Below are 20240 nucleotides of genomic sequence, written 5' to 3'. Positions count from 1 at the left end.
TCAGCCTTGTAGCAGAATAAAATAATTCTTTCCCAAATTTCATCTGTGAAACAACGTGCAGGCAAAATGGCCTCATTTACACCATTTGCAGGGTTGTCCAGTTATAAGGACTTACCTATACTAGGAGATTAATTTGGAATATAGCAGGTGGTGAATTCAAAGGTCAGTACTGAGTCATGATAATCCTCCCTTATGGGAGATCTTACAGGTGTTTCAAGTGAGGTGAACTGAGAGCACATACACAGAATAAAGTTGTCTTATTTTGGAACAATAGCTCCTATACTACGAGGAACTTGGGAATAGTTACTTTGAGTCCACTTTCCACCTCAGCTTTAGATAAAAACATCCTATGTTTCCAGCTGGTACATTGTAGAGCACGGAGGCAGTGATTTAACCAACCTTTTGGTAACACTGTCTGTTTCTCTACAGAATAGTCTTTTTACTTCTAAAGCGTACAGGGAAAAGGAAATAAGACTTTTACTGGTTCCTCTGAGAATATCCATATTTTTGTCAACCCTATATGGCTACATACTGTAAATAATTCATTACTCACACAAAAGGGCAAGAGTGCTCCCAAATCTTATTAACTTGATGTTTCCTAATGCATTTTTAAACCTGTTTTATAGAAAGAAAATGTTACAGCTATATTTATACTTAGCCCTACATATGTGTACATCTTTCAGATTGAACATAGAATACTTCCGCAATTTTAATTTCCCATGGGATTTGAGCTTCCTCTCTCCAATCTCTTATTAACAGATTGGTCACAGAGGTCCTAATTTAAGACAATGAATAAGATATATTTAGATTCCCTGCCCTAAATCCATAGATTAGAATACAAACTTTTTTTTTTTTTTGGTATCAAAATACTCTAACCAACTACAAAAGTCTTCTTTCAAAATACTTCTTTAAAGAAATCAAGAAATGAGCAGAGGGTGACAAGAGAGCACCCCGATGATAACACAAGACCCTTCTATATCTGTAACACAGAGTGAAAACTGACATAAGCTCACACAGAGTTCAGGAGGTCTGAAATAGGTCTAGAAATGCCAGGAAAACAGGATCTTTTAAGAAACTGTCAAGTTGCCCCTAAGCTGGGCCATTCAAATAACAGTTATTCACACTTCTCTCAATGTTTCTGTCTGCAGCCAAGGATATCAAAGGATTAAGGACATTAATAGGAGTTAGCAGTAAAATTACTAAAATAACAGTTAACAGAGGTCCTTATGTAAATTTTGAGTTGTGTGTTTATAGGTTATGTTATTTTTCAGTGGAAATGCGATTCCAATCAGAAGTCAAATTTGGTTTGTACCGCATCCCAAAGATGGGCTTTTCCTAAAACTACTCAGGTAGAATGAAAGGTAAGGAAAAAGGAGAAAATCCTTGATTTTTCATTGTGGTATCCAGTTTCTTCCAAGCTAATAACATGCTTCTGTACAGTCTAATTATCTTGGGCTTGTTTTGTTTGTTGGTATGTTTGTTTTAAAATGAAGAACAGGAGTGAGACAGAAATGAACAGTAACAAGTAATAAACCCAAAAATCTGCCTGTGTTGTTCTTGGTTTTCCCCATGCTGTTAGCTCGAAGCCCTATGGGAAAGGTGAAACAAACAGCTGCCCTGGCTCCTGTACAACCAGAATCTCCTCCTACACAGCCAACTGCAAGCATGGGGAGCTTAAGAATCTATCACAAATAGCCTGGGCTGGCAGCCCTGTGAATTTAAAGTGATAAAATGAAGAGGCCATTTGACAGCAGTTACAGATCTCTTCAGTAACTGACCCCTCTGTAGCTGTGAATTTCTACATAAAACGCTGTGAGCTATGAACAACCAAAGCACTTTTTCCCCTCTGTAATTCACATAATTCTCCCTGTGAAAACTGGTGGTAAGCTGCATCCTCAGTGAAGTCTGTATAGTCAATGTGTGATGCAATAAACTGTGTGACAAGAATACAGACTGTGGTCCAAATGGGAAGCCCCTATTGCAATCATTGGCTGTGTTAACACAAACACCCATAAATCTGTTTACTCTTTTACACATCTGGTTTGCTCAGAAGCTGCTTTATGTGCCATACAACCATTTTCACACAGATACAAACCTCATAAAAAAGTCAGGTTTCACGCAGCAGAATCTTGTATTTAATAAAGAGCTATTTTTCATACATACCTACAGATGCTGGCATTTCTCCCCACTGGAGAACAGTCTCCTTTGTGAAATGCCCATATATGTCAATGTAGATGCCTTCATCTTCATAGGTGAGCAGGAGCTCCATCCCGCTGGTGTTCGGGAGGATGATGATGGCATGTGGGCGAATCGTCCCCTGGATCTACAATCATATTTTACCAAGATTTATATCGGAACGTGGACTGCAATTTCAGTGATGACATCAATCTAACTAGCTTGGCAGAGCAATAAAAAGAACTAGCTCATGGCTCATGGAAAGTGAAAGAAATGCCTGTTCTCAGAAGCTGTATAGTTTGCTAGTGAGCCTCTGAAACAGACTTTCTCCCCTTCTCTCCCCATTGAATATGACAGCAGGTTTGCAAACAAATCAATGTTCAATATTTCACTTTAAATTTACCAGTCTTAATTGGTTTCAAGAAGCCATGGAGCCATTGAGACACAATAATATTTACTTTGTCACTCACAAAACACTTGCATTATATAAACAGAAGAAAGGTGAAATAAATTTGAATTCACAATTTTTTCAGAAGATGGAGGAAGCACAAAAACTTCCACATTCCAGGAGATCAGTGCTTTCACTTTCCATGATATTCCCCTATCCCCACTCACAAGTTAAATCCTGCAAATTTAACAATATTCACCTTGCTGTAAGAAGTTCCCTGGACCTTTTCACCCTGTCCTTCCCTTCCCACATCCTTCACTACAAACAGCTGCCCATTTGACTGCTGTTGGGCACACCTCTGCATGCCACAGAACAGTGCATTTCACTCACACGAATCTCTCCCAGAAGCCAACATGTCCCAAGCAAAAAAACAAAACCAAAGCTCAAGTATACAACCATGAAGGTGGGGTTTCACAAAAGCATTTTTGAAAGAAAAAAAGGACAGCCTTAAAAAAAGCAGTAACAAAGCATTCCCTTGTTTAAAGTGCTACTCAAAACAGGATGTTAAACAGTAAATTAAACCACCACAATTAATATTTTTATAGGAAGCATATGCCTGGAGCTTTACATCATTCTCACAAGCCAGCCACACACAGGTGTTTCTTTCCCCTCAAGCACAGACATTTATGCACACCGTAAGGGCACAACAAACAGTAAAAGGAGCACTGAAGCTGTACTTGCCAAACTGAATACACTCAGGCCACCCACTTGACTCCGTGCCTCCGCAACAACTATCCGTAACACTAGAACGGGGATCCAGAGCCGCAGAGCAATTTTAATGCGTTGCCTTGGGACTCGCATGAGCGACCGGAGCAGGTAAGAGATGCAGAAAGAGGTGGGGAACCAGGAAAAGAGGCTACCAGAAAGCAAGAGTATCTCAAGTCAGCCTGTTACAGTCTGGGCTACTGCCACCACAAAGCTCCTTGAGAGAATTATCCAGTTCTAGCAGATGCTCTTTAAAATAACAAAATACCAAAAAAGATAGAGCTGCCGTGGCAGCCAATTTATTCCAGGTCTAAGACTCTGAAGGGAAAATATATTTTTAGTCCAGGCTAACTTGTGGCTGAAGAGCTCACACAAATGCAGTCAGTCTCAGGTGCCCCACATATTCAGGGCAGTCACCTGGGAAAACTCTCTCATCAGGTACCTAATTGTATTTGCTGCCTGTTGAAAAAGTAAAGCCTCTAAGAAGGTTCACTTTTTTCTTTGCCTTTCTTCTCTTGGGCAATTATGCAAATAACCCTTTAGACAAGTCACTGTTCACCTGGCTCAGCAACCCACTTCCAGAAAGGCACGTGGGCACCACACTTCAATTTACAAACTGATGTGAATTCATCATAGCTGCATAGGTAACAAGGCTACTGTCAGATTAAATAAATCCTCTAACAAGGCAAATACTAAGTACCTAACAAAAACTCTACATAAAAATAAACAGTACAAGCCTTTAGCAGGTGATTCAACAGAAGAGCTAGAAAAGTCGTTTCTCAGTTAAGAGAAGTTTATAAATCTAACAGCCATCCTCACACACTGTGTCCATTAGGAACACAGCTCTGACAGATGTGGAGGCTGTGGCTTGCAGGGGCAGCAGAGTGATCAAGTGGCTTGCACAGGAGGAGTGGGTTTTCATCTGGGTTGAAAACAAGGGACTGAGAGTAGAGAAAAGTTAAAAAACAGATGGATTCATGGCACAGGCTGCAACATGCAGATCTGGGATGAGGTTTCTTCAGACCTCCCAAGCATAAATTTAGGACACATGGCCTGGGGATGCAAGGAGGCCGTGGCACCCTTGGCCCCTGTGGAGCGCTGTTGACTTCAGGGAGGGTTCAAGTGTGCACAGAGGTTTCTTTGCCAGGAGCCTCCCATCAGACTGGAGCCAGTCTGGAACCTGCCAGTTTGCTGAACCTAAGACCCCAAGATTCTCTGGCTTTTGGGACTCACAGCTTTGAAAAGATCTAGAACAGCTAAGCAAATGAAAATCCAAAAATATTAACACCATAGCACAGACTTAATATGGACAGCCCCATGCTAGCCATTCACTTCTGCAGGGGAATTTGCTATTATCTGAGTTTAAGTGGGAATTTAGTGATCACCATCACCCCAAATAGAGACACAATGCAGGATGTACACATCAGCCTGAAATCAACCCCTTTATGCCAATTTATTGACAATCTAAAGAGAAAGTCACAGGGAAAATGTAAAACAACTCCTGAATTTCCAGAGTGGTTTCACGGGCAAATAAATGGCAAGAAGATGAGCAAATTTATTTAGTCTGAAGTTGGTTTCTGCAAAGTCTGCACAGTGGCAGATTGTAAAAGTCATCTAAATTCATGTAGATATTATTGTGTCTTTGACTGTTTAAGTCTTAAATTTCCAGGATAAATAAATTAAAAATAGTACTGTCCATACAGTAGGCTTTCTGACATTAAACCACTAAAATTTATATTCTAAATGTAATAAAAACATTTAAACAGGACTTCAGTGTTATAAACTATGTGAAAAGTGCTTTTGTACTAGCTGCCACTAATGATTCATTTGAAAAACAGCACAGCTCTTAACCTGATCATCATTAATATACAGCCCAAAGAACAAAGACATTAATGTACTTTTTTTGGAATATCTTACGTGTGTTGGAAGGTACAGGTCATACACAGATCCAGAGTCCACATCAATGGCATGAAATCCCACTACTGAGCCATATATGACCTTTAGTCTTTGCCCATTTTCAACAGTCAGGTCAACTGACAGTGGTTTGTGATGAAGTGAGGTAAAGGACTGGAAAAAAGAAAAATGCAGTATGTGACACAATAAAGCTGTTGGTTTACAGAACTACATTTAGGATCCTAAGAATTCTCAAAACTCAAAAGTTAGACAGTTATTTTTGTTAAATAGTAGGTTACATTTAAGGAGCTAAGTATCCATCACCCACTGAGTTGCAAAGACAGTTGGAAAATTCATTTGTGGTTTGAAAAAAAATCAAGATTCTAGAAATGGACTAGGCAAAAATTAGGCTGAATATCATCCTGTTCGGTTTCCTACCCTTTTGAGGGAAATCAGCATCAACTCTGAATTCAAATGAACATTTTGGCACAGCTCATGCTGCATTTGGCTGGGGTAGAGAGAAACAAGTTACATCTAACAATCACGACTGTGACAGTCTCATGCCTGCCATCTCCAAAGTATGTCAAATGAACTACATTTTCTTTAAAAGAATACTCATTTTATCTTTAACTACAATAAATATTATACAAAACAACAACAAAGAAAGCAGAGAGCAGATGAGAGACAGCGAGAGACAGTGACACATCTGAACCAAAGTGATGTTTCACTTACCTTAAAAGCCATGAATTTGTGATAAGGCTTTGGAGCCCAAGCATAAACCTCCACTGAGTTTTTCAAAGCAATTACAAGGAATTTGATTCTCTCATATTTTACTGTAATACAAGAAGAACAACTCCTTAGGTACCAGAGAGACACTTAAATCAAAGACCATCTCATCACATGAAATAATTTCAATGGATTACTTGTAGAGGTAGACATTATCCAGCAAGGGAGACTAATGCATCCTGGACATCAATGTTTAATATCATCAGTGACAATACCTTGACTGGAAACCTATAATTCATTTATTTTCAGTAAAGCCAAATGACTGTTAACAATATTTATATATTCCTTTTAATATAGTGATATGAAAGATAGTAATAAATCTCACTAGACAGAAAAAAAGGTCTTGACCCTGCAGCTAAACCAACCTACTTGATTTTTTAAGTGTGAATACACCCCACCATTGCTGGTTATGAATAAGCTACTGTTGGAGGACTGGTGGTTGTTGGCTGAACAATTGTGTCAGACATGGCAGGATGAGTTTTCATTTCAGTGCTCATCTCTGGGTTAAATCCCCAGGTGCTGTGTGGGCGAAGGACTCCCATCTTTCTGAGATGAGTAAGCATTTAAGAGATGAGCAATTTCTCCTAGACAATTAAGGTCATGCTGGGCCCATTGAGAATAAATGAAGAATCATGCATTGAAAATTAAGATTTCTTTGTGCATTGTGTTTTCATCCTGCCAGAGACAGGGATTTGGAAACAGGATGCCATCTCACACAGGCAGAGAACAAGAAAACCCAGCAAACTCTACCAAAATGCAGAACAGTACATCCTTTTCCTTTTCTACCTGGAAAAATAGCTGTAAAACCACAGGTCAAGATACAAGAAGATTCACCGAGAGAAAAACAGCAGCAGCTGTGCTGTCAAAAAAGCAAGAGTGGGTTGTCATATGTAAACACAGAAGCTCCTACCAAATGTTTGCCTAATTTTAGGATAAGTATTTTGGGTTTTTAAAATAAAAAAAAATGCACCAAACCCAACAATGAGCAACTGAAGTGGAATATGTGGGTGCTTAGCTGTAATCACAGTTAAAGTAACAACACACATCTGTTTCACATTCTTTCTTGAGTTAAACCCCTGCTACTGCTAGAGCCAAAAGGCAAAACAGGCAAGATATTCATGAGGCAGCCACCTCACATTTCCTGCACTCCTCCATATCGTGGCCCTATTTGACTTCAAAGAAAATGCCACTTTCATATGGCATCCTTCACCAAGCAAAACTAGTGCCATACAACCCCCCTGCTCCAGACACAGATAAGTGACAGAAATTATTACAATCCTCATGTTCATCTCAAGAAAGAGCTGCCTGAAAGCCAAAGAAAAGTGAGATGGTACCATTTCCAGGGTGTTTAAACAAAGGTATATTTGGGTCTTTCATGAGAAAGAAAGGGATGAGCTGAATATGACTCACTTGGACTTAAACCAGGTCCAGTTTCTTAGCATTTACCAAGGGCCAAGAGGGAAGCTGAATCCATCCATTTAAAACCTTAAGTAACTACAGAACAACTAAACCACTGACTGAGCACAGACCATGGCTGGCACTCCCTCCTTCCAGCCATTACAGGGAACAGCCATAACATCATCTGGTAACTGCTGCAAGAAGAGATGTCACCTGGAGTGACAGGGAGCAAAGCATCTGCCATGTAAAACAGGGAGTCTTGAAAGAACTCATGAGATATCCAGCCCAATACAATCCTGAAACAAAGCTAAAAAATGCTGCTGTCACAAGATGCAAAAAGGAGGATGATTAAGCATCTCTCTAAGGGAAAACCAGGAAATCCTTACCGACTTTGTAGTGCACACAGCCTTCCAGGTCACCCACGGACACCCAGCCCTGCCGCTTCTCCACCTCTGGGTCGTTGCGCAAAATTTTATTTCTCAGCCACGACAAGTAATATACCCTCAACTTATTCTTCTTCCCTGGGATTTGCAAAAAGAGAGAGAACACTTTAACTCCCTGAACTACAAACTCTCCCCCACTTACAAAAACGCAGAGTTTTGTGACCTTGAGTGAAGGGATCCTTGTGCCTCACCAGGGTGAGAGAACAGAGCAAGGGCACGAAAGGAGAGCCTGGGCTGATGGGGACACCCAGGGAGAACTGGCACAGCAGCAATCCTATAGCACTGGGCACTGTGCACTTACCTTGTGACTCAAGTTTCATGCAAGATTTTCCCACCTGACTAAAATTCTTCCCTCAGGCCAGAGAACAGGTTTCTACAGACAAGTATTATCAGAAACCATCACACGATCTGTTTACCCTGGAATACAGGCATGTCCTACAATGGGCAGTTTGAATAAGCCATTCATTTAGCTCCAATTTCCTGTCAATCTTCATCACAAGTAGCCACTTTTCTTTTGGATGCCTTTACAGGTGAGAATTGTTTTGTCATCTTTCATCTCAGTCACTCTTTCTGTTGCATAAGTTCATGAGCACCTATGGTCAGCAGCACTCTGGGACCACAGGTTCTCTGAAGAGGACTATGTCATGTCCCAGCATCAGCTGGACCTGGCAGCACAGGACTAACAGCTCTTGCCATTGCCCACCATGGTGAGTCTGGGTTGAGACAAGGAGCTGCCATTCCTTGATGGTCCCACACCTCTGACCCTACTGTGCATCCTTTGAGGACACTCTCAGCCAGGGGAATATGGCCAGAGTCCAAACTGTTTCCCAGCAGAGGTTGAAGACCTCCATTTAATGTTATTGATGCTTTCACAACACAGATCACTCTCATGTTACTGCTCATACCTCTTGCTGAATACAGGGTGAGGTTATTTCATGATATGTTAACAGAACTGCACTTAAATACTCACACATCACAGAAACAAGAGAAGTGACAAACTATAGCTTGCAGAGAATCAGTCTATTTTAGGAATATGAAACACTCTGTACTTCCCACAAACCATTTTATACATTAACCAGATAATGAATTGTCCCAAAGTCACTCTGGAATGAGAGCGCAAATGTTAAAAATTCAGGAGAGTTTTCCTATTAACAAGAATAACTGTCCTGTGATTTTCTGAAAGAGGAAATTCCTCAACCTAGTTTATAACCTAATTCTTCTTTTTAATTGCTTCCAAACCCCAACACAGGTCAGATACTTTTAGCCACTGAACCAACCTGATATAGTAATTAGCACATTGAGTCCTTCCAGAACATCCATTTGCTGGAACCGTCTCCTTGTAATCAGTGTATAAACTCTTCCTTGCCCACTTCTGTCCAGCAGCCACAATCCATTCTCTGTTCCCACCAGTAAATTCACTCCTGTCGATACAGGAAAAAAATACTGCATATGTCACCTAATGATTCAGAGGTCACTGAATATTCATTGTTTTGAGAGATGATTTCTATTTAATCTTACTTAATGGTACCTGATAATTGCTCTTTTGCTCTGTGGATGACCTTCCAGAAAAAAAATCTCACCATTAGAGCTTTTACTCAGCAGAACACCTGTACACCTATGGAACTTGAAGGATTAATAGTTCTGCTGAAGTCAATGCTGATTTAAACATTAAAAAGAAACTATTCAGTGAACCTGAACTTCTAAGGTGACCTTGGAAAGTACCTGTGACAGTGCAAAAGTCCTGTGCAGCACCATTACAGTAGTGACACAAAATACCCAACTAAGTGTTCTAAAAGTCCCTATCAATAAGAAAAAAAGAAAAGAAAAGAAAAACAACCAAAAAATTCCCCTAAACTCCTTTTTTCCAAATACAACATTCAAATCATGGGGGAACCAAGCTTGTGGGGAGAAGCACTGCTCTTACAAGGAGATGCATGGATTGTTTGAGAACAGTCTCTGCTTTAGGAGAATGCCTTCAAATGCCAAATTAAGGAGCGAACCCATCTGAAATCCAACTGCTGCTAAGGAAGAGAAGGCTCCAGTGGGTTGCTGACATCAGAGAATGTCAAAAATCATGTTTGGCTGGAATGACAGCTATGTTTCTAATCAGCAGGTTCTAAAGACACGACATAAGGTATCCTGCTGGAACAAGCACCCTCCTCCACTGGCAGTGCTCTGACAAGTACCTGGTACTCTTCAGCCTCAATGCACATTTAATTACAGGCCTTGCCACACAGCTCTGTTCTTAATTTAAAATTTTGGATTCCTACAAACGCACATTAAACAAAAATCTGTGAAGCTATAAACTGGAAAATCTACATTTGCTTTGGATAATGTTCCATCTACTTCATTTGTTTGCCATTCCAGGCTCAAAAAGTGAGGAGCAAAAGGCTGGGCAAGTCCCACAGAATACATCTGTTCTTCTGAAGGAGAAAGATGATTAAAATAACTGAAGAGTTTAAGCAATGTGCAACTGGGACAAGGCCTACAGCTGTTAAGATGTGGTCTGACTGCTGTATCTTAGTTTTATGCCACGTGAAGCTGACCCTGTAAAAAGCATGCCTTCCCTCCCCACACCCACCCCAGGACTCTGAGCTTACCCCACAGAGCAGCACAAAGGACCTCAGAGTTGAATTTCTTCTTGTATTTACGGATTTCTGGGCTGTTGCTTTGCGGGCGGATGTTGGTTGGATTGACATTGACAACGGAGCCCTTCCTTGCATTTTCCCTCCTGACAGGCTCAGGTTTGGCACTGGATGCTGCAATGAAAGACATGCAATCATGGAAAATGTGAGCCTTTGGCTACACCTTGTATTGACCTGTTTGTGGGAGAACGACAGAGGGGTGAGAAAACACCCAGAGAGCTTTGTATAGCCAGAAAAAAAAAAAAAATCCGGACAATTCCTCGGGCATTCCTGAGAAAGCATGGTGGTAACACAGCAGCAGCAGAGTACAGCAAGCCACATCTGAAAGAAGGGCAGAAGCAGTACAATGAAAATTCACAAGAAGGGCATTTTAATGCAAAGGTCAAGCATACTCACGAGAACTACAGGAAGGTCCTACTGGACTGGTGGGAGGGGTGATTGGCAGAAGTCTTGGATCTATGAATGACGTGAAGGATGTTGTGGAGGAAGTGCTGCTCTTGGCAGGTGGGCTTTCAGCACAGGGGCTCTGCAATGAGGAACAGGAGCTGCCTCAGGCGGGTGGTGCTCAGGGCACATGGCACTGACAGTGCTGTCACCTGCCTCCAGTGACACCTCTGCCCACGAGCCTGTGCTCAGAGCAGTGTCACAGCCCCTCTGGGGCTGCCCTGTGATCCCCCACACAATGCTTGGGTGGGAGAAAGCCAGGGACAATGAGCAGAGCCACACCAGAGTGCCATGGCAGGTGAAGGAGAGAGGGCATGAGCCCCCTAGCTTGTGTAAAGGGGGAGAAAAAAAGCAAGGAAATAAAAGGGAGCAGAGAAGGAGATGGGGGAATATAAGAGGAACAATAAAATCTCTTAGGCAGTCAAGATTTCTTATCTGACCCCCAGATAAAACTTTTAAAGAAAAGAAAGAATGTGGTGAAAAAAACTCATTGTAAAAAGAGACAGGATAGAGGAACTTAAAAGGGCTGCAGTTCAATCCAGTCAATTGTAATTTATCTCTCACCTTGGTCAGAGGTTTGTTCTGAGGTTCCTGGCAAGCCAGTGGCACTTGTGGCGGGTTCACAGAGGAGTCTGTAATTTGGCTCTGCTGGAGGAGATCTGGCAGGAGATAGTTCTGGTTGTTTATGCTCCAAAGGCCTTCTTGGGTGTTAGAAATTTGTTTCCCTAAAATCTGATCCTGCATGAGAACACACAGTTGAAACACCACATTTAGCATATTTCCAATGCACTCTGCAAATCCAGTTAATTAGGATGGTAAATAATGAGCACAGGGGGAGTAGTGCTCTCCCTGATGTATCATTCAAAGACAAACCCTAGGGCAATATTAAAATAAAAAATTAAATACTGAAGTGTATGGCAAAAAGTGAGATGACAAATTTGGGTTTTACTCCTGAAGTGCTCCACAAATATTCTTCATCTTGCATTACCTCAACCACAGAAAAAGAAGGAACTTCAGCCTCAGAGATACAAAATCAAATTATTTGCCCTAACGAGTTACAGACCTGACCTTTGCATACTGCAGACAGATATAGGAATTTCTTGATTCTGGACCTGCATTTAGTTCAAAGCCCTTCACTATTCACTTAATTGATACTTTTCATTTACTGAATTAAGAAACCTTATTCCAGAAAGAGGACATTTAGTAGGTTCAGCACCAGCATTTCTAGTACAGTGATGTTTGGTTCTGAGCATCCCATGGAAATACTTGTGCACTTTGTGAGGTACCACACAAACTCTCTCCCTGACAGCACAATCTGCAGAGTCAGAGATTGTTTTTCATGGCTGAAGTGCTGAGAGGAAGATAGGATGTGCAAAGCAAGAGGTGTCCCATTTGGGGAGGGCAGTGCACAGGGTACTGAACACCATGAGCACTGGAACATGGAGAGTGATGGGAGCCAAGTGCTCCATTAGAAAGTTCCTGCTGCAATTCACCAAAATGCACCAGCCAACTCCAGCAGCTTCTGGCTGGCTGAACTCAAGGCAAATCTGTGCATTGTACTGACTTTGATAAACAACCTACTGAAATCAGATCAGCTGGCCAAAACATGGGGAAAAAAGTAAGATAATTCTAAATAGACATTTGCCTTTTAAAAGTCAAGTAACTAACTAGAAATGAAACTGATGCTAGAAGTATTTTATGTTTTAATTCAGATGTAAAACCTGAAACCAGAACATGCAAGTCAGTACTTGAGATTAGGGAACCCAGCCAGCATGGGGCTTTTTTGTTCAGTTTTCAGTCACATTCAGCTGAACTAAAGCAAACCAAATCCCCATTTGAATCATTGGGGCAGTTTGGTGCATCCTAACCACATCAAAGCAGTTCATGCTGACTGGACAGGGCAAAGAATGTTGGAGAAGCTGTGGAGACCCTTGGTGGCTGTGGTTGCTGGGTGAAAATGGGTTCAGAGCAATGCATGGGAGGCAGGGAGAAGATTAGAAGGCAGCAGAGATTTATGAGAAGTGTCAGCCATCTGCCCTTTCTCCCTCCCACACTCTTTTCTCCAAATGCACCAAAACACAACCTCAACCCTCTCTGGTCTCCCTCAGCCTCAGTGTGGACCTCAAAGACCCCAACATTCTTCCTTCCCTCAAGCAGCCCATTTCCAATATGTGGGTATCAGGGGAAAGGGAAACAGTGGGCTGGTTTTGCCACAAGAGAAATACTGGTTTCTGCCCTGTTCTTTTCTCCTTGAGGATGGAGGGACAAAAGCCAAATGGAACTCCTTCCCCAGTCAGGGAGGTCTTCCCTCTGGTCTGAAGCTCAGAAATCACACCACAGGTAAAGAAAACTTCTTTCTAGCCCTGCCACAGCTCTGGGGAAAACACCAGTTTCACAGCAATTTATTTTCCCTATCTGTGCAGCAAGAAGACACTCAGTAATATCTGAGAAGGGCCCTGTCACCAAGTACAAGTCTTATTACTGTAATTTTTTTCTTGTTTTCAACCACAAAGAACATTGTTCTGCTTTGTCTCTCTTCACCTTTTCTGCACTAATATTTATCACAGGGGAAAATCCACATGACTAGAAGCCTCTGCTAGAAACTGCAGCTGGAAAGAACCACAACATGACATATGAGAAGACAAGTATTTTTGCTAAGCCAATAGGGAGAGATGAAGTGGTCTTCCCCTGTTCTGGTAATATTTTAGGCAGTAGGAGGTAGTTCTCTTTAAACTGGAATAAAAAGAAGTCCAGATTTTTTTAAAATAGCACCAATGCACACCAGCAACAATCAACAGTATTGTTTTTTTGCCCAGTGCCTTCACAAAATACCTTCACATCAGAAACTACTATGGGTCAAAAACAAGGACAAATAAAGACTTACAATTTTGTACCTAAATGTAGGCATTTTTATAGGAAGCACAAACCTGAAACTACACACTTTTTTCCAGGCTTATAGCTATAATTTGCAATGGCAGAGCAGGACTTCAGAGGGAGAATGCTACCAAGAAGTAATGGATACAGCGTTTATCACACACATTAATGATCTCACTCCCCCTCACTGTACCCACCCCCTTACAAATGGCCAAATTACCTTCTGTTCTGCCACGGTGCTTTGGGGTTTCAGTTCAATTCCATCTGGTACCCTCGTCCTTGAGAAATCTGCGATTCTGCTGCTTAGCAGTTGCCTGGTAACAAACTCCAATTAATGAACAGAACTACTTCAGGGAAAAAAAAAAAAAAGGAGAAAACCACACATATCCATGTTCAAAAGTGAACATAATTAACATTCAGTAGTTACACTCAAAGGTTCTTGTACAAAAGCAAGCTGATTAGTCTGTGGATCTGCCTGAATGGACTTGTGCCTGAGGACCACTCACACACAGCAGGAAGCTCTCCCCACCTCGACAGAGAACATCCCTTCATCTCCCTGCATTTCATCCATCATCTTTCAGACACTGCATAGCTCAGGCAAGTCCCCCAGGCTGTCATTTGAGAAGTGCCTGCTTCAAAACTTCTGTCTCCCCTCACACGTTCCCCTGTGGGGTGTAATTATGAGCCACCCTGCTCTCCAGAGAGAGCACCAGCTGCTCTGCCATGTGCTGCTGTCAGGGACCTCTCTGCCAGTGCCTACTGGGACAGGCTACACTGGAATCTCATCCAGTGAATCAGTCCCTGAAACATGGACATCCTCACCTTACAAAGAAATGCAGAAAATGTTGCCCAGTGCACACAGACAGAGGACAGCAAGAGCTGCTGGACTGGCTGCAGCCAAGAGCCCCCCTGGCCCAGCATCCTGTTCTGAACAGTGACCAAAAGCTGATACCAAAAGCAAGAGTGAGAACAAGGCAAGTGTCTGTTGTGAATTCCCAGCACATCACTGCTTCCTGCACTGCCTGAGGTATCTTTGCATTTTAAACTTTTTCACCCAAGTGGAACTGCTTCAAACTTCTGTCAGTGAGGCTCTTGGTCCCATTTCTGTACACTTCCACCTCACATGATTTATTTATCCCATTTATTTATTTATACTCATTTCTTTATTACTGCAATCCCTTTGAGCCTATTGCATTTTTGCCTCCTTTCCAGTAATTATAAAACTGACTGGATTCAGGATGCTGGTGTGAAGGGCTCTACAGTGCTATGTGCCAAACAGTAGCAGAGTGTAATGTAATTTTTTCTTTTAAATGATGCCCCATGCGATAACAAAAAACGTTTGGTGAGAGACCTACTGATTTAAGATGGGTGTGTAGAAGTTTTTTGGCACTTTTCGTTGTTTATTTTTTGGTTTTGGATTGTCCCCCCACTCTATGAGAGTGGGTAAATATTTGCACACTAATCTTACGAGGAATGACAAGATCATCAAGAGTGGGATCAATGGTGAATGCCAGGACCTGTTCTTATCAGGGAAGCAAACAGCAGCTGATCTTAAATAATGTCAAGCTCCAACTTAGGAGGGGGAGAAAGTAATTCCTAGCCAAGCACACACCTGCATCCACCTTGTCCAAATGCTGGTAGGAAACAGCATTTAAAGAGCAAAGAGAGGAAACTGAACTATACAAATGAGTCCCAGCATACTCAGTGTTTTAGCAGCATTGTGAATAGTGCAGGCATCAGAGGAGGAACAGGAAAGCAGAAATTAACAGCAATGGAATAGATGTGCTGTGCAAGGAGGTAAAACACTGGATCATATATACTGACACTCTTCCCTTAAAACAAAAACCTTGAGTATGTGAAGAAGAATTCTGGCTCATCTCACTGTAAAGAAAAACAAGACCAGAAGTTGCTTTACTGGTGAAAGACAGCAGCATCCTCAGAAATGAGCCTTCCCAGGGTGGTTAACAGGATTCATCCAAGAGAATAGGAAGCTCTCTCTTGCCTATGTCCCAAGTGTAGTCCTACTGGAAAGCTGGAGTGTGCACATCAGGTGCTGTTCCACAGCCCAGGCAAGAACAGGAAAATACAGATTGTTTTCAGCAGCCAACTAAAACTTGGCCCAAGGTGCTTCAGCCAGAGCCCCCACAGCAACAGTCCAGAGGGGTTTAGAAAGCAAAAAACCCCCAAACCCTTCACTTTAACCAGAATATGCAAAGTTTCAGTGCTGGCTGTTCCTCTCACTCTCATCACCATCCTTTTGCTATTTACTTGGCTGCAATCAGGAAATACTTCTTGAAGTATCTTTTGATGTAAATGACGTTCAGCCAAGGTGAAGGGACTCTGTTAATAGCAAGATGGTACCTTTGATTTTAAGGGGCTCTTGCAGTGGCTGTGTGCACAGGAAGGCAAACAAGACAGGGAGCATCCTGCATTAGTAACTGCACTTCTCCAGAGGATGGGTGGATCTTGCACACAGAGGAGATGCAAATAACACATGCAGAGTTCCAAAGGCAGTGATAACACTCCTTCAAATCATGACAGCATGCAAGGATCACAGCAATCTAACACTTACACAGCAAAGTCATTGCTACAGGGAAAATCCACATTTTTATGTAGAGTCTTTCTGAGGTCTAGGATGAATTCTATGACCTGGAGTGAATAAAACTTTTTACAGATCAGAATAAGGTGGTTTGGAAGAGGATCAGTAGGAAAATAAAGGCATTACAGTAAAAATCAGTTCTTTCAGGTGCACTGAATAAGCTACAAGATTTTTAACATTCTCTCTCCTCATCTCAGCTTTGAAAATGAACTTCAGAAATGCAAATCAAGAGCATATGCAGGCGCAAAAATTCTACCTCTTCAGAGCAGCACAGGGGAAAGGACTGGTACCAGGCCAACACAATAGCTTGCCAATAATGCTCCAAATCTGGGCATCTCTGCCTGAAGCCTGACAAAACTGCATGTGTAATTCTGTCAGAAGAGCAAGAGCCCCATCCCAGAGAGCTCTGTGGCCCTGGGATGCACTTCAAAGTAAACCCTAGAACTTGAAATAAACTGAAGTCTCTTTGCAAGAAAATCAGAAGTTTCATTCATCAATACTAAAAAATGTTTCTGTTTGCTGTTCCTAAGAGCAACGGTGGCCAAGTTGCTGACTCCCTTCTCTGGGACTAGCCAGCTATTCTTGCTCTGCTGTTTCTCAGCAGAGAACTCATTTTGCATGACATTTTGACCACAAGATGTCAGTCACAAAACCAGTGTGATAAACAGGAAAGAACTTGAGAGACACAGTTCAGGCGAGATCAGCCTGGGACAAACCATGGCATCAGCTGGAAAGCACAGCAATTGTGCAAAATGTCAGTATTAAAATACAGCACATTTTACAAAACTATCCCCCCCTTTTTATAAACAGCCCTAGTGAAGGCATCAGCTTTCCAGTGGTAGTTATTTCTCCCAAAGTAAACAGACTACATGAATTCAAGGTTCATGTTTGCCTTGTTTTCTCCACTGTAACCTGTATTTGGCATGAAGGAATACAGTTTTTACAGTTTTCTTTCCCTCTCCTTTTTTCTTTCAAAAATTCCACATAAATGTAGATCAGTGCGCAAATAATCCCTATAAAAGCACTGCCCAGTATATCCAGTTAAAACAAGACATTTCCTCATTGTCCCAGGGCAGCAAGTCATCAAAGCTTATTACTCTGTGCACATCTGATGGAGCAACATTCACCCCCAGGAGTTCATTAAAATGCCATTAAATTGCTTAATTACAACTGACATAAGTGACTGATAGTAACTTCAAAGGAAGGGTAGCATTTGTGCATGCCAGCTTTTTTAGATATTTAGAAGCGTGTAACAAGAAGAAAATAATAATAATAAAATTAATCAAGCCAACCTTGTACGGTTTGTGTCATCTTCATCACTGCTGCTGCTGCTGCTGCTGCTGCTGACTTCATCACTTGAGGAGGAATAGTCTGCTGCTTTTAACAAGGAGCTGGCACTGTCCTTCACCTTGGCAAAGGAGACTGGACTCTGAGAAAAGAGAACTTGGTTGAAGAACCCATTGTTAAACAGCATGTGCTGTATTTTACTGTCCCAGCATATATATTTATTGTCACTTTTACACCAAAAAAAGGTCACTAGGAAGGTGATGCCTCTGTTGGTCCATCACAGGTGGGTATCTCACACAGGAAAGTGACCTGAGCCAAAACTGGACACTCTGCTGAGGAGCTGAGCTGGACACAAGTGAGACCTGGACTGAGAGCAGTGAGCTCAAGCCAGCCCCACACACCCCTCTGGTGCCATGAGTGACAGTAATTGTCAAGCATCAAAACAGAGCTGTCTGCACAGGCAGACCCTCAGTGAAAATCACCGACAAATCAAAAATATCAGTGGATTTAAAAGAACCTACTGCAATCTGGCCTGGATGAGAAACTTTGTCAGGCTTCTGATGCAGCTGCATGTGGTTCTGGGACAAAACGTTCTCTGCCTTGGCCAGTCCTGGATTCCCTGGGGGTAAAAAAACCCAAAAGTTTCTTTTTTTTAAGTGTACATGCAGAGGGTGAGAGAGCAATACAAGCACACATAGCTACCACCCAAAGCAGACACCAGCCTCTGGTGACAAACTTCCCTTTTTCTCTCTGTTACAAAGGAAAATCTCATTGCTTGTTTCCCAGTGGTTCTGGATGCTGCAATATTATGTACATAAATTGATACTGGTGCAGTTTAATGCTGCAAGAGTAAGATGAGCAAGCCAAACCCTTGGCAACATATTCCCACTGCACATGAGCCACAGCTCCATGGAAAGGCAGCAATGGAAAAAGGCGAGGATATCCTAATCCCTTCCTCTGATCCTCTTCTTGAGGAGAGACAGCTCATCACATCAGCAACTGCTGGTCATATTCCAGCACCAAAGGGCTACCCAGCTGTATTCCTGTGGCTGCAGACACAGGGTCAGGGAGAGGATTCAGGAGCCCAAGCCCCTGTGCACACCTCTGGGAGAAAACAGAGGTGCTGCCAAGATTTGGCCCTCCTAAAACCATTACACAAAAACAGCCTAAAGAGTCTGATTATCTAAACCCAGCTGGACTGAGGGTAAATAGCTGCACTAAATTGCAAATCTTTCCGTTCAATGTGGCCCCCCCACTGCCTGCAAGCATCAGAAAAAGCAAAAGAAGCCTTGAAGAAGTGCTCTGCACACAATCAGTGATTCAAGGGAAGGGAGGCAAAGCCACTGTACCCTCATCCTGCCCTGGGACACACTGGCCAGCTCAAGACCTGCCTCCTTCAGCAGTTTCTCCTATGACTGGGTATCAGGGGAAAGGGAAACAGTGGGCTGGAGTCCCACTGTTACCAACAGGACTCCGTGCAAGTTAAGGGGGAAGAACTCAAGCTCACACAAATTAGGTATTTGGTAATTTACATAGTTTTGTCACAATGGTTTCATGTCTTCATGCATTTTGCAAAGCTTTCAAAACTCAGAATTCCTTACTGGTCAATAAGCACCTAAGCAACTCAGCAGAACTATTAGCTTTAAAGTATTTATAGCCCTTTCCTGTCCAATTCATTATCCCTGTGGGTTTGGGAAAGCAACAAACCCTATCTGAAATGCCATATGCCAGAACTAGCTGTAATTTAATGACACTTAAGAACTCAAGGAGACAGTTTAAACCACAAGGGAGGTTTTCTATTCTTTCCATTGCTGGTGAGATTTTCGTTTCCGTGTGCCAAAATAGCACAGGAGTTAGACATCACGCGGACTTTGCAAAGTTGAGTGGGGCTGTTGCATGTTGTTCAACTCTGTTATTCAAACACAAAATGACATAAGAGCAAAAAGAAACAAAACCCAAGCACTTTTAAGCGTGCTTTGGACTTCTTTTGAAGAAAAGCTTCCTATTCTGTGTAGTTAGTAAAAGCAAAACTGGCTTGATTTTGTAAGCTTAATAAATAAGCAATTTGTTCCTCATTTATCAAGGGCTTTTAAATTAACAATGTAAGCCTCAATATAAAAATAAATGACCTCAGAAGCTCACTGGGGTGGTTTCAGAACATTTTTTGCATCCACCCAGCTTCGACTTGGGCGTGTGTGGTTCCCCATGTTCCCAATCTTTAGTGGCCAATCTGGATGCAAGGCTGGTGACACACCACAGCTCTGCAAGGAAACTGCCCTGCAGCTGACCCACAGAAAACACCTGCAGGAATAGCAGAAGAGGAACAAAGCTGTCCACTTCTCCATGTCCTCATCTGCCAAAACCTCAGGAACTAGAGTCTGTACTGCAAAATGCTTCACAACCATGAGCAAGCAGCTGCATTCCTACACCACTACCAGTGACAGCAAAGGAGCTTACTAAGCTGTACTTTGCCTGTATCAGGTGAGATCTTCTCTTCCTTTTAACTTCTTTTGCCCTATTTTTTTTTCAATTCCACTACCTTT

At 42.1% G+C, this 20240-nt stretch overlaps 1 protein-coding gene across 2 annotated transcripts in view; it reads right to left on the bottom strand.

Moving 5' to 3' along the window:
* NRK (Nik related kinase) overlaps positions 1–20240 on the bottom strand; it is an 82508-nt gene that overhangs the window by 6973 nt on the left and 55295 nt on the right. For both annotated transcript variants that reach the window (XM_085060519.1, XM_085060520.1), the window contains exons 19-29: positions 18219–18316; positions 17703–17839; positions 14032–14125; positions 11502–11675; positions 10890–11019; positions 10449–10607; positions 9126–9269; positions 7792–7926; positions 5954–6054; positions 5246–5395; positions 2164–2323 (exon numbers count right to left, since the gene is read on the bottom strand). In XM_085060519.1, the coding sequence (XP_084916645.1) occupies positions 2164–2323; positions 5246–5395; positions 5954–6054; positions 7792–7926; positions 9126–9269; positions 10449–10607; positions 10890–11019; positions 11502–11675; positions 14032–14125; positions 17703–17839; positions 18219–18316 (1482 nt within the window). The remainder of the gene's footprint in view (positions 1–2163; positions 2324–5245; positions 5396–5953; positions 6055–7791; positions 7927–9125; positions 9270–10448; positions 10608–10889; positions 11020–11501; positions 11676–14031; positions 14126–17702; positions 17840–18218; positions 18317–20240) is intronic.

Source organism: Lichenostomus cassidix, chromosome 4A (genome assembly GCF_008360975.1).
Source record: "Lichenostomus cassidix isolate B80296 chromosome 4A, HeHo_3.0, whole genome shotgun sequence".
In the NCBI taxonomy this organism is placed as follows: Eukaryota; Metazoa; Chordata; class Aves; order Passeriformes; family Meliphagidae; genus Lichenostomus; species Lichenostomus cassidix.
Note: the sequence above shows the minus strand (reverse complement) of the source record. Positions and strands in the feature narration are given on the sequence as shown.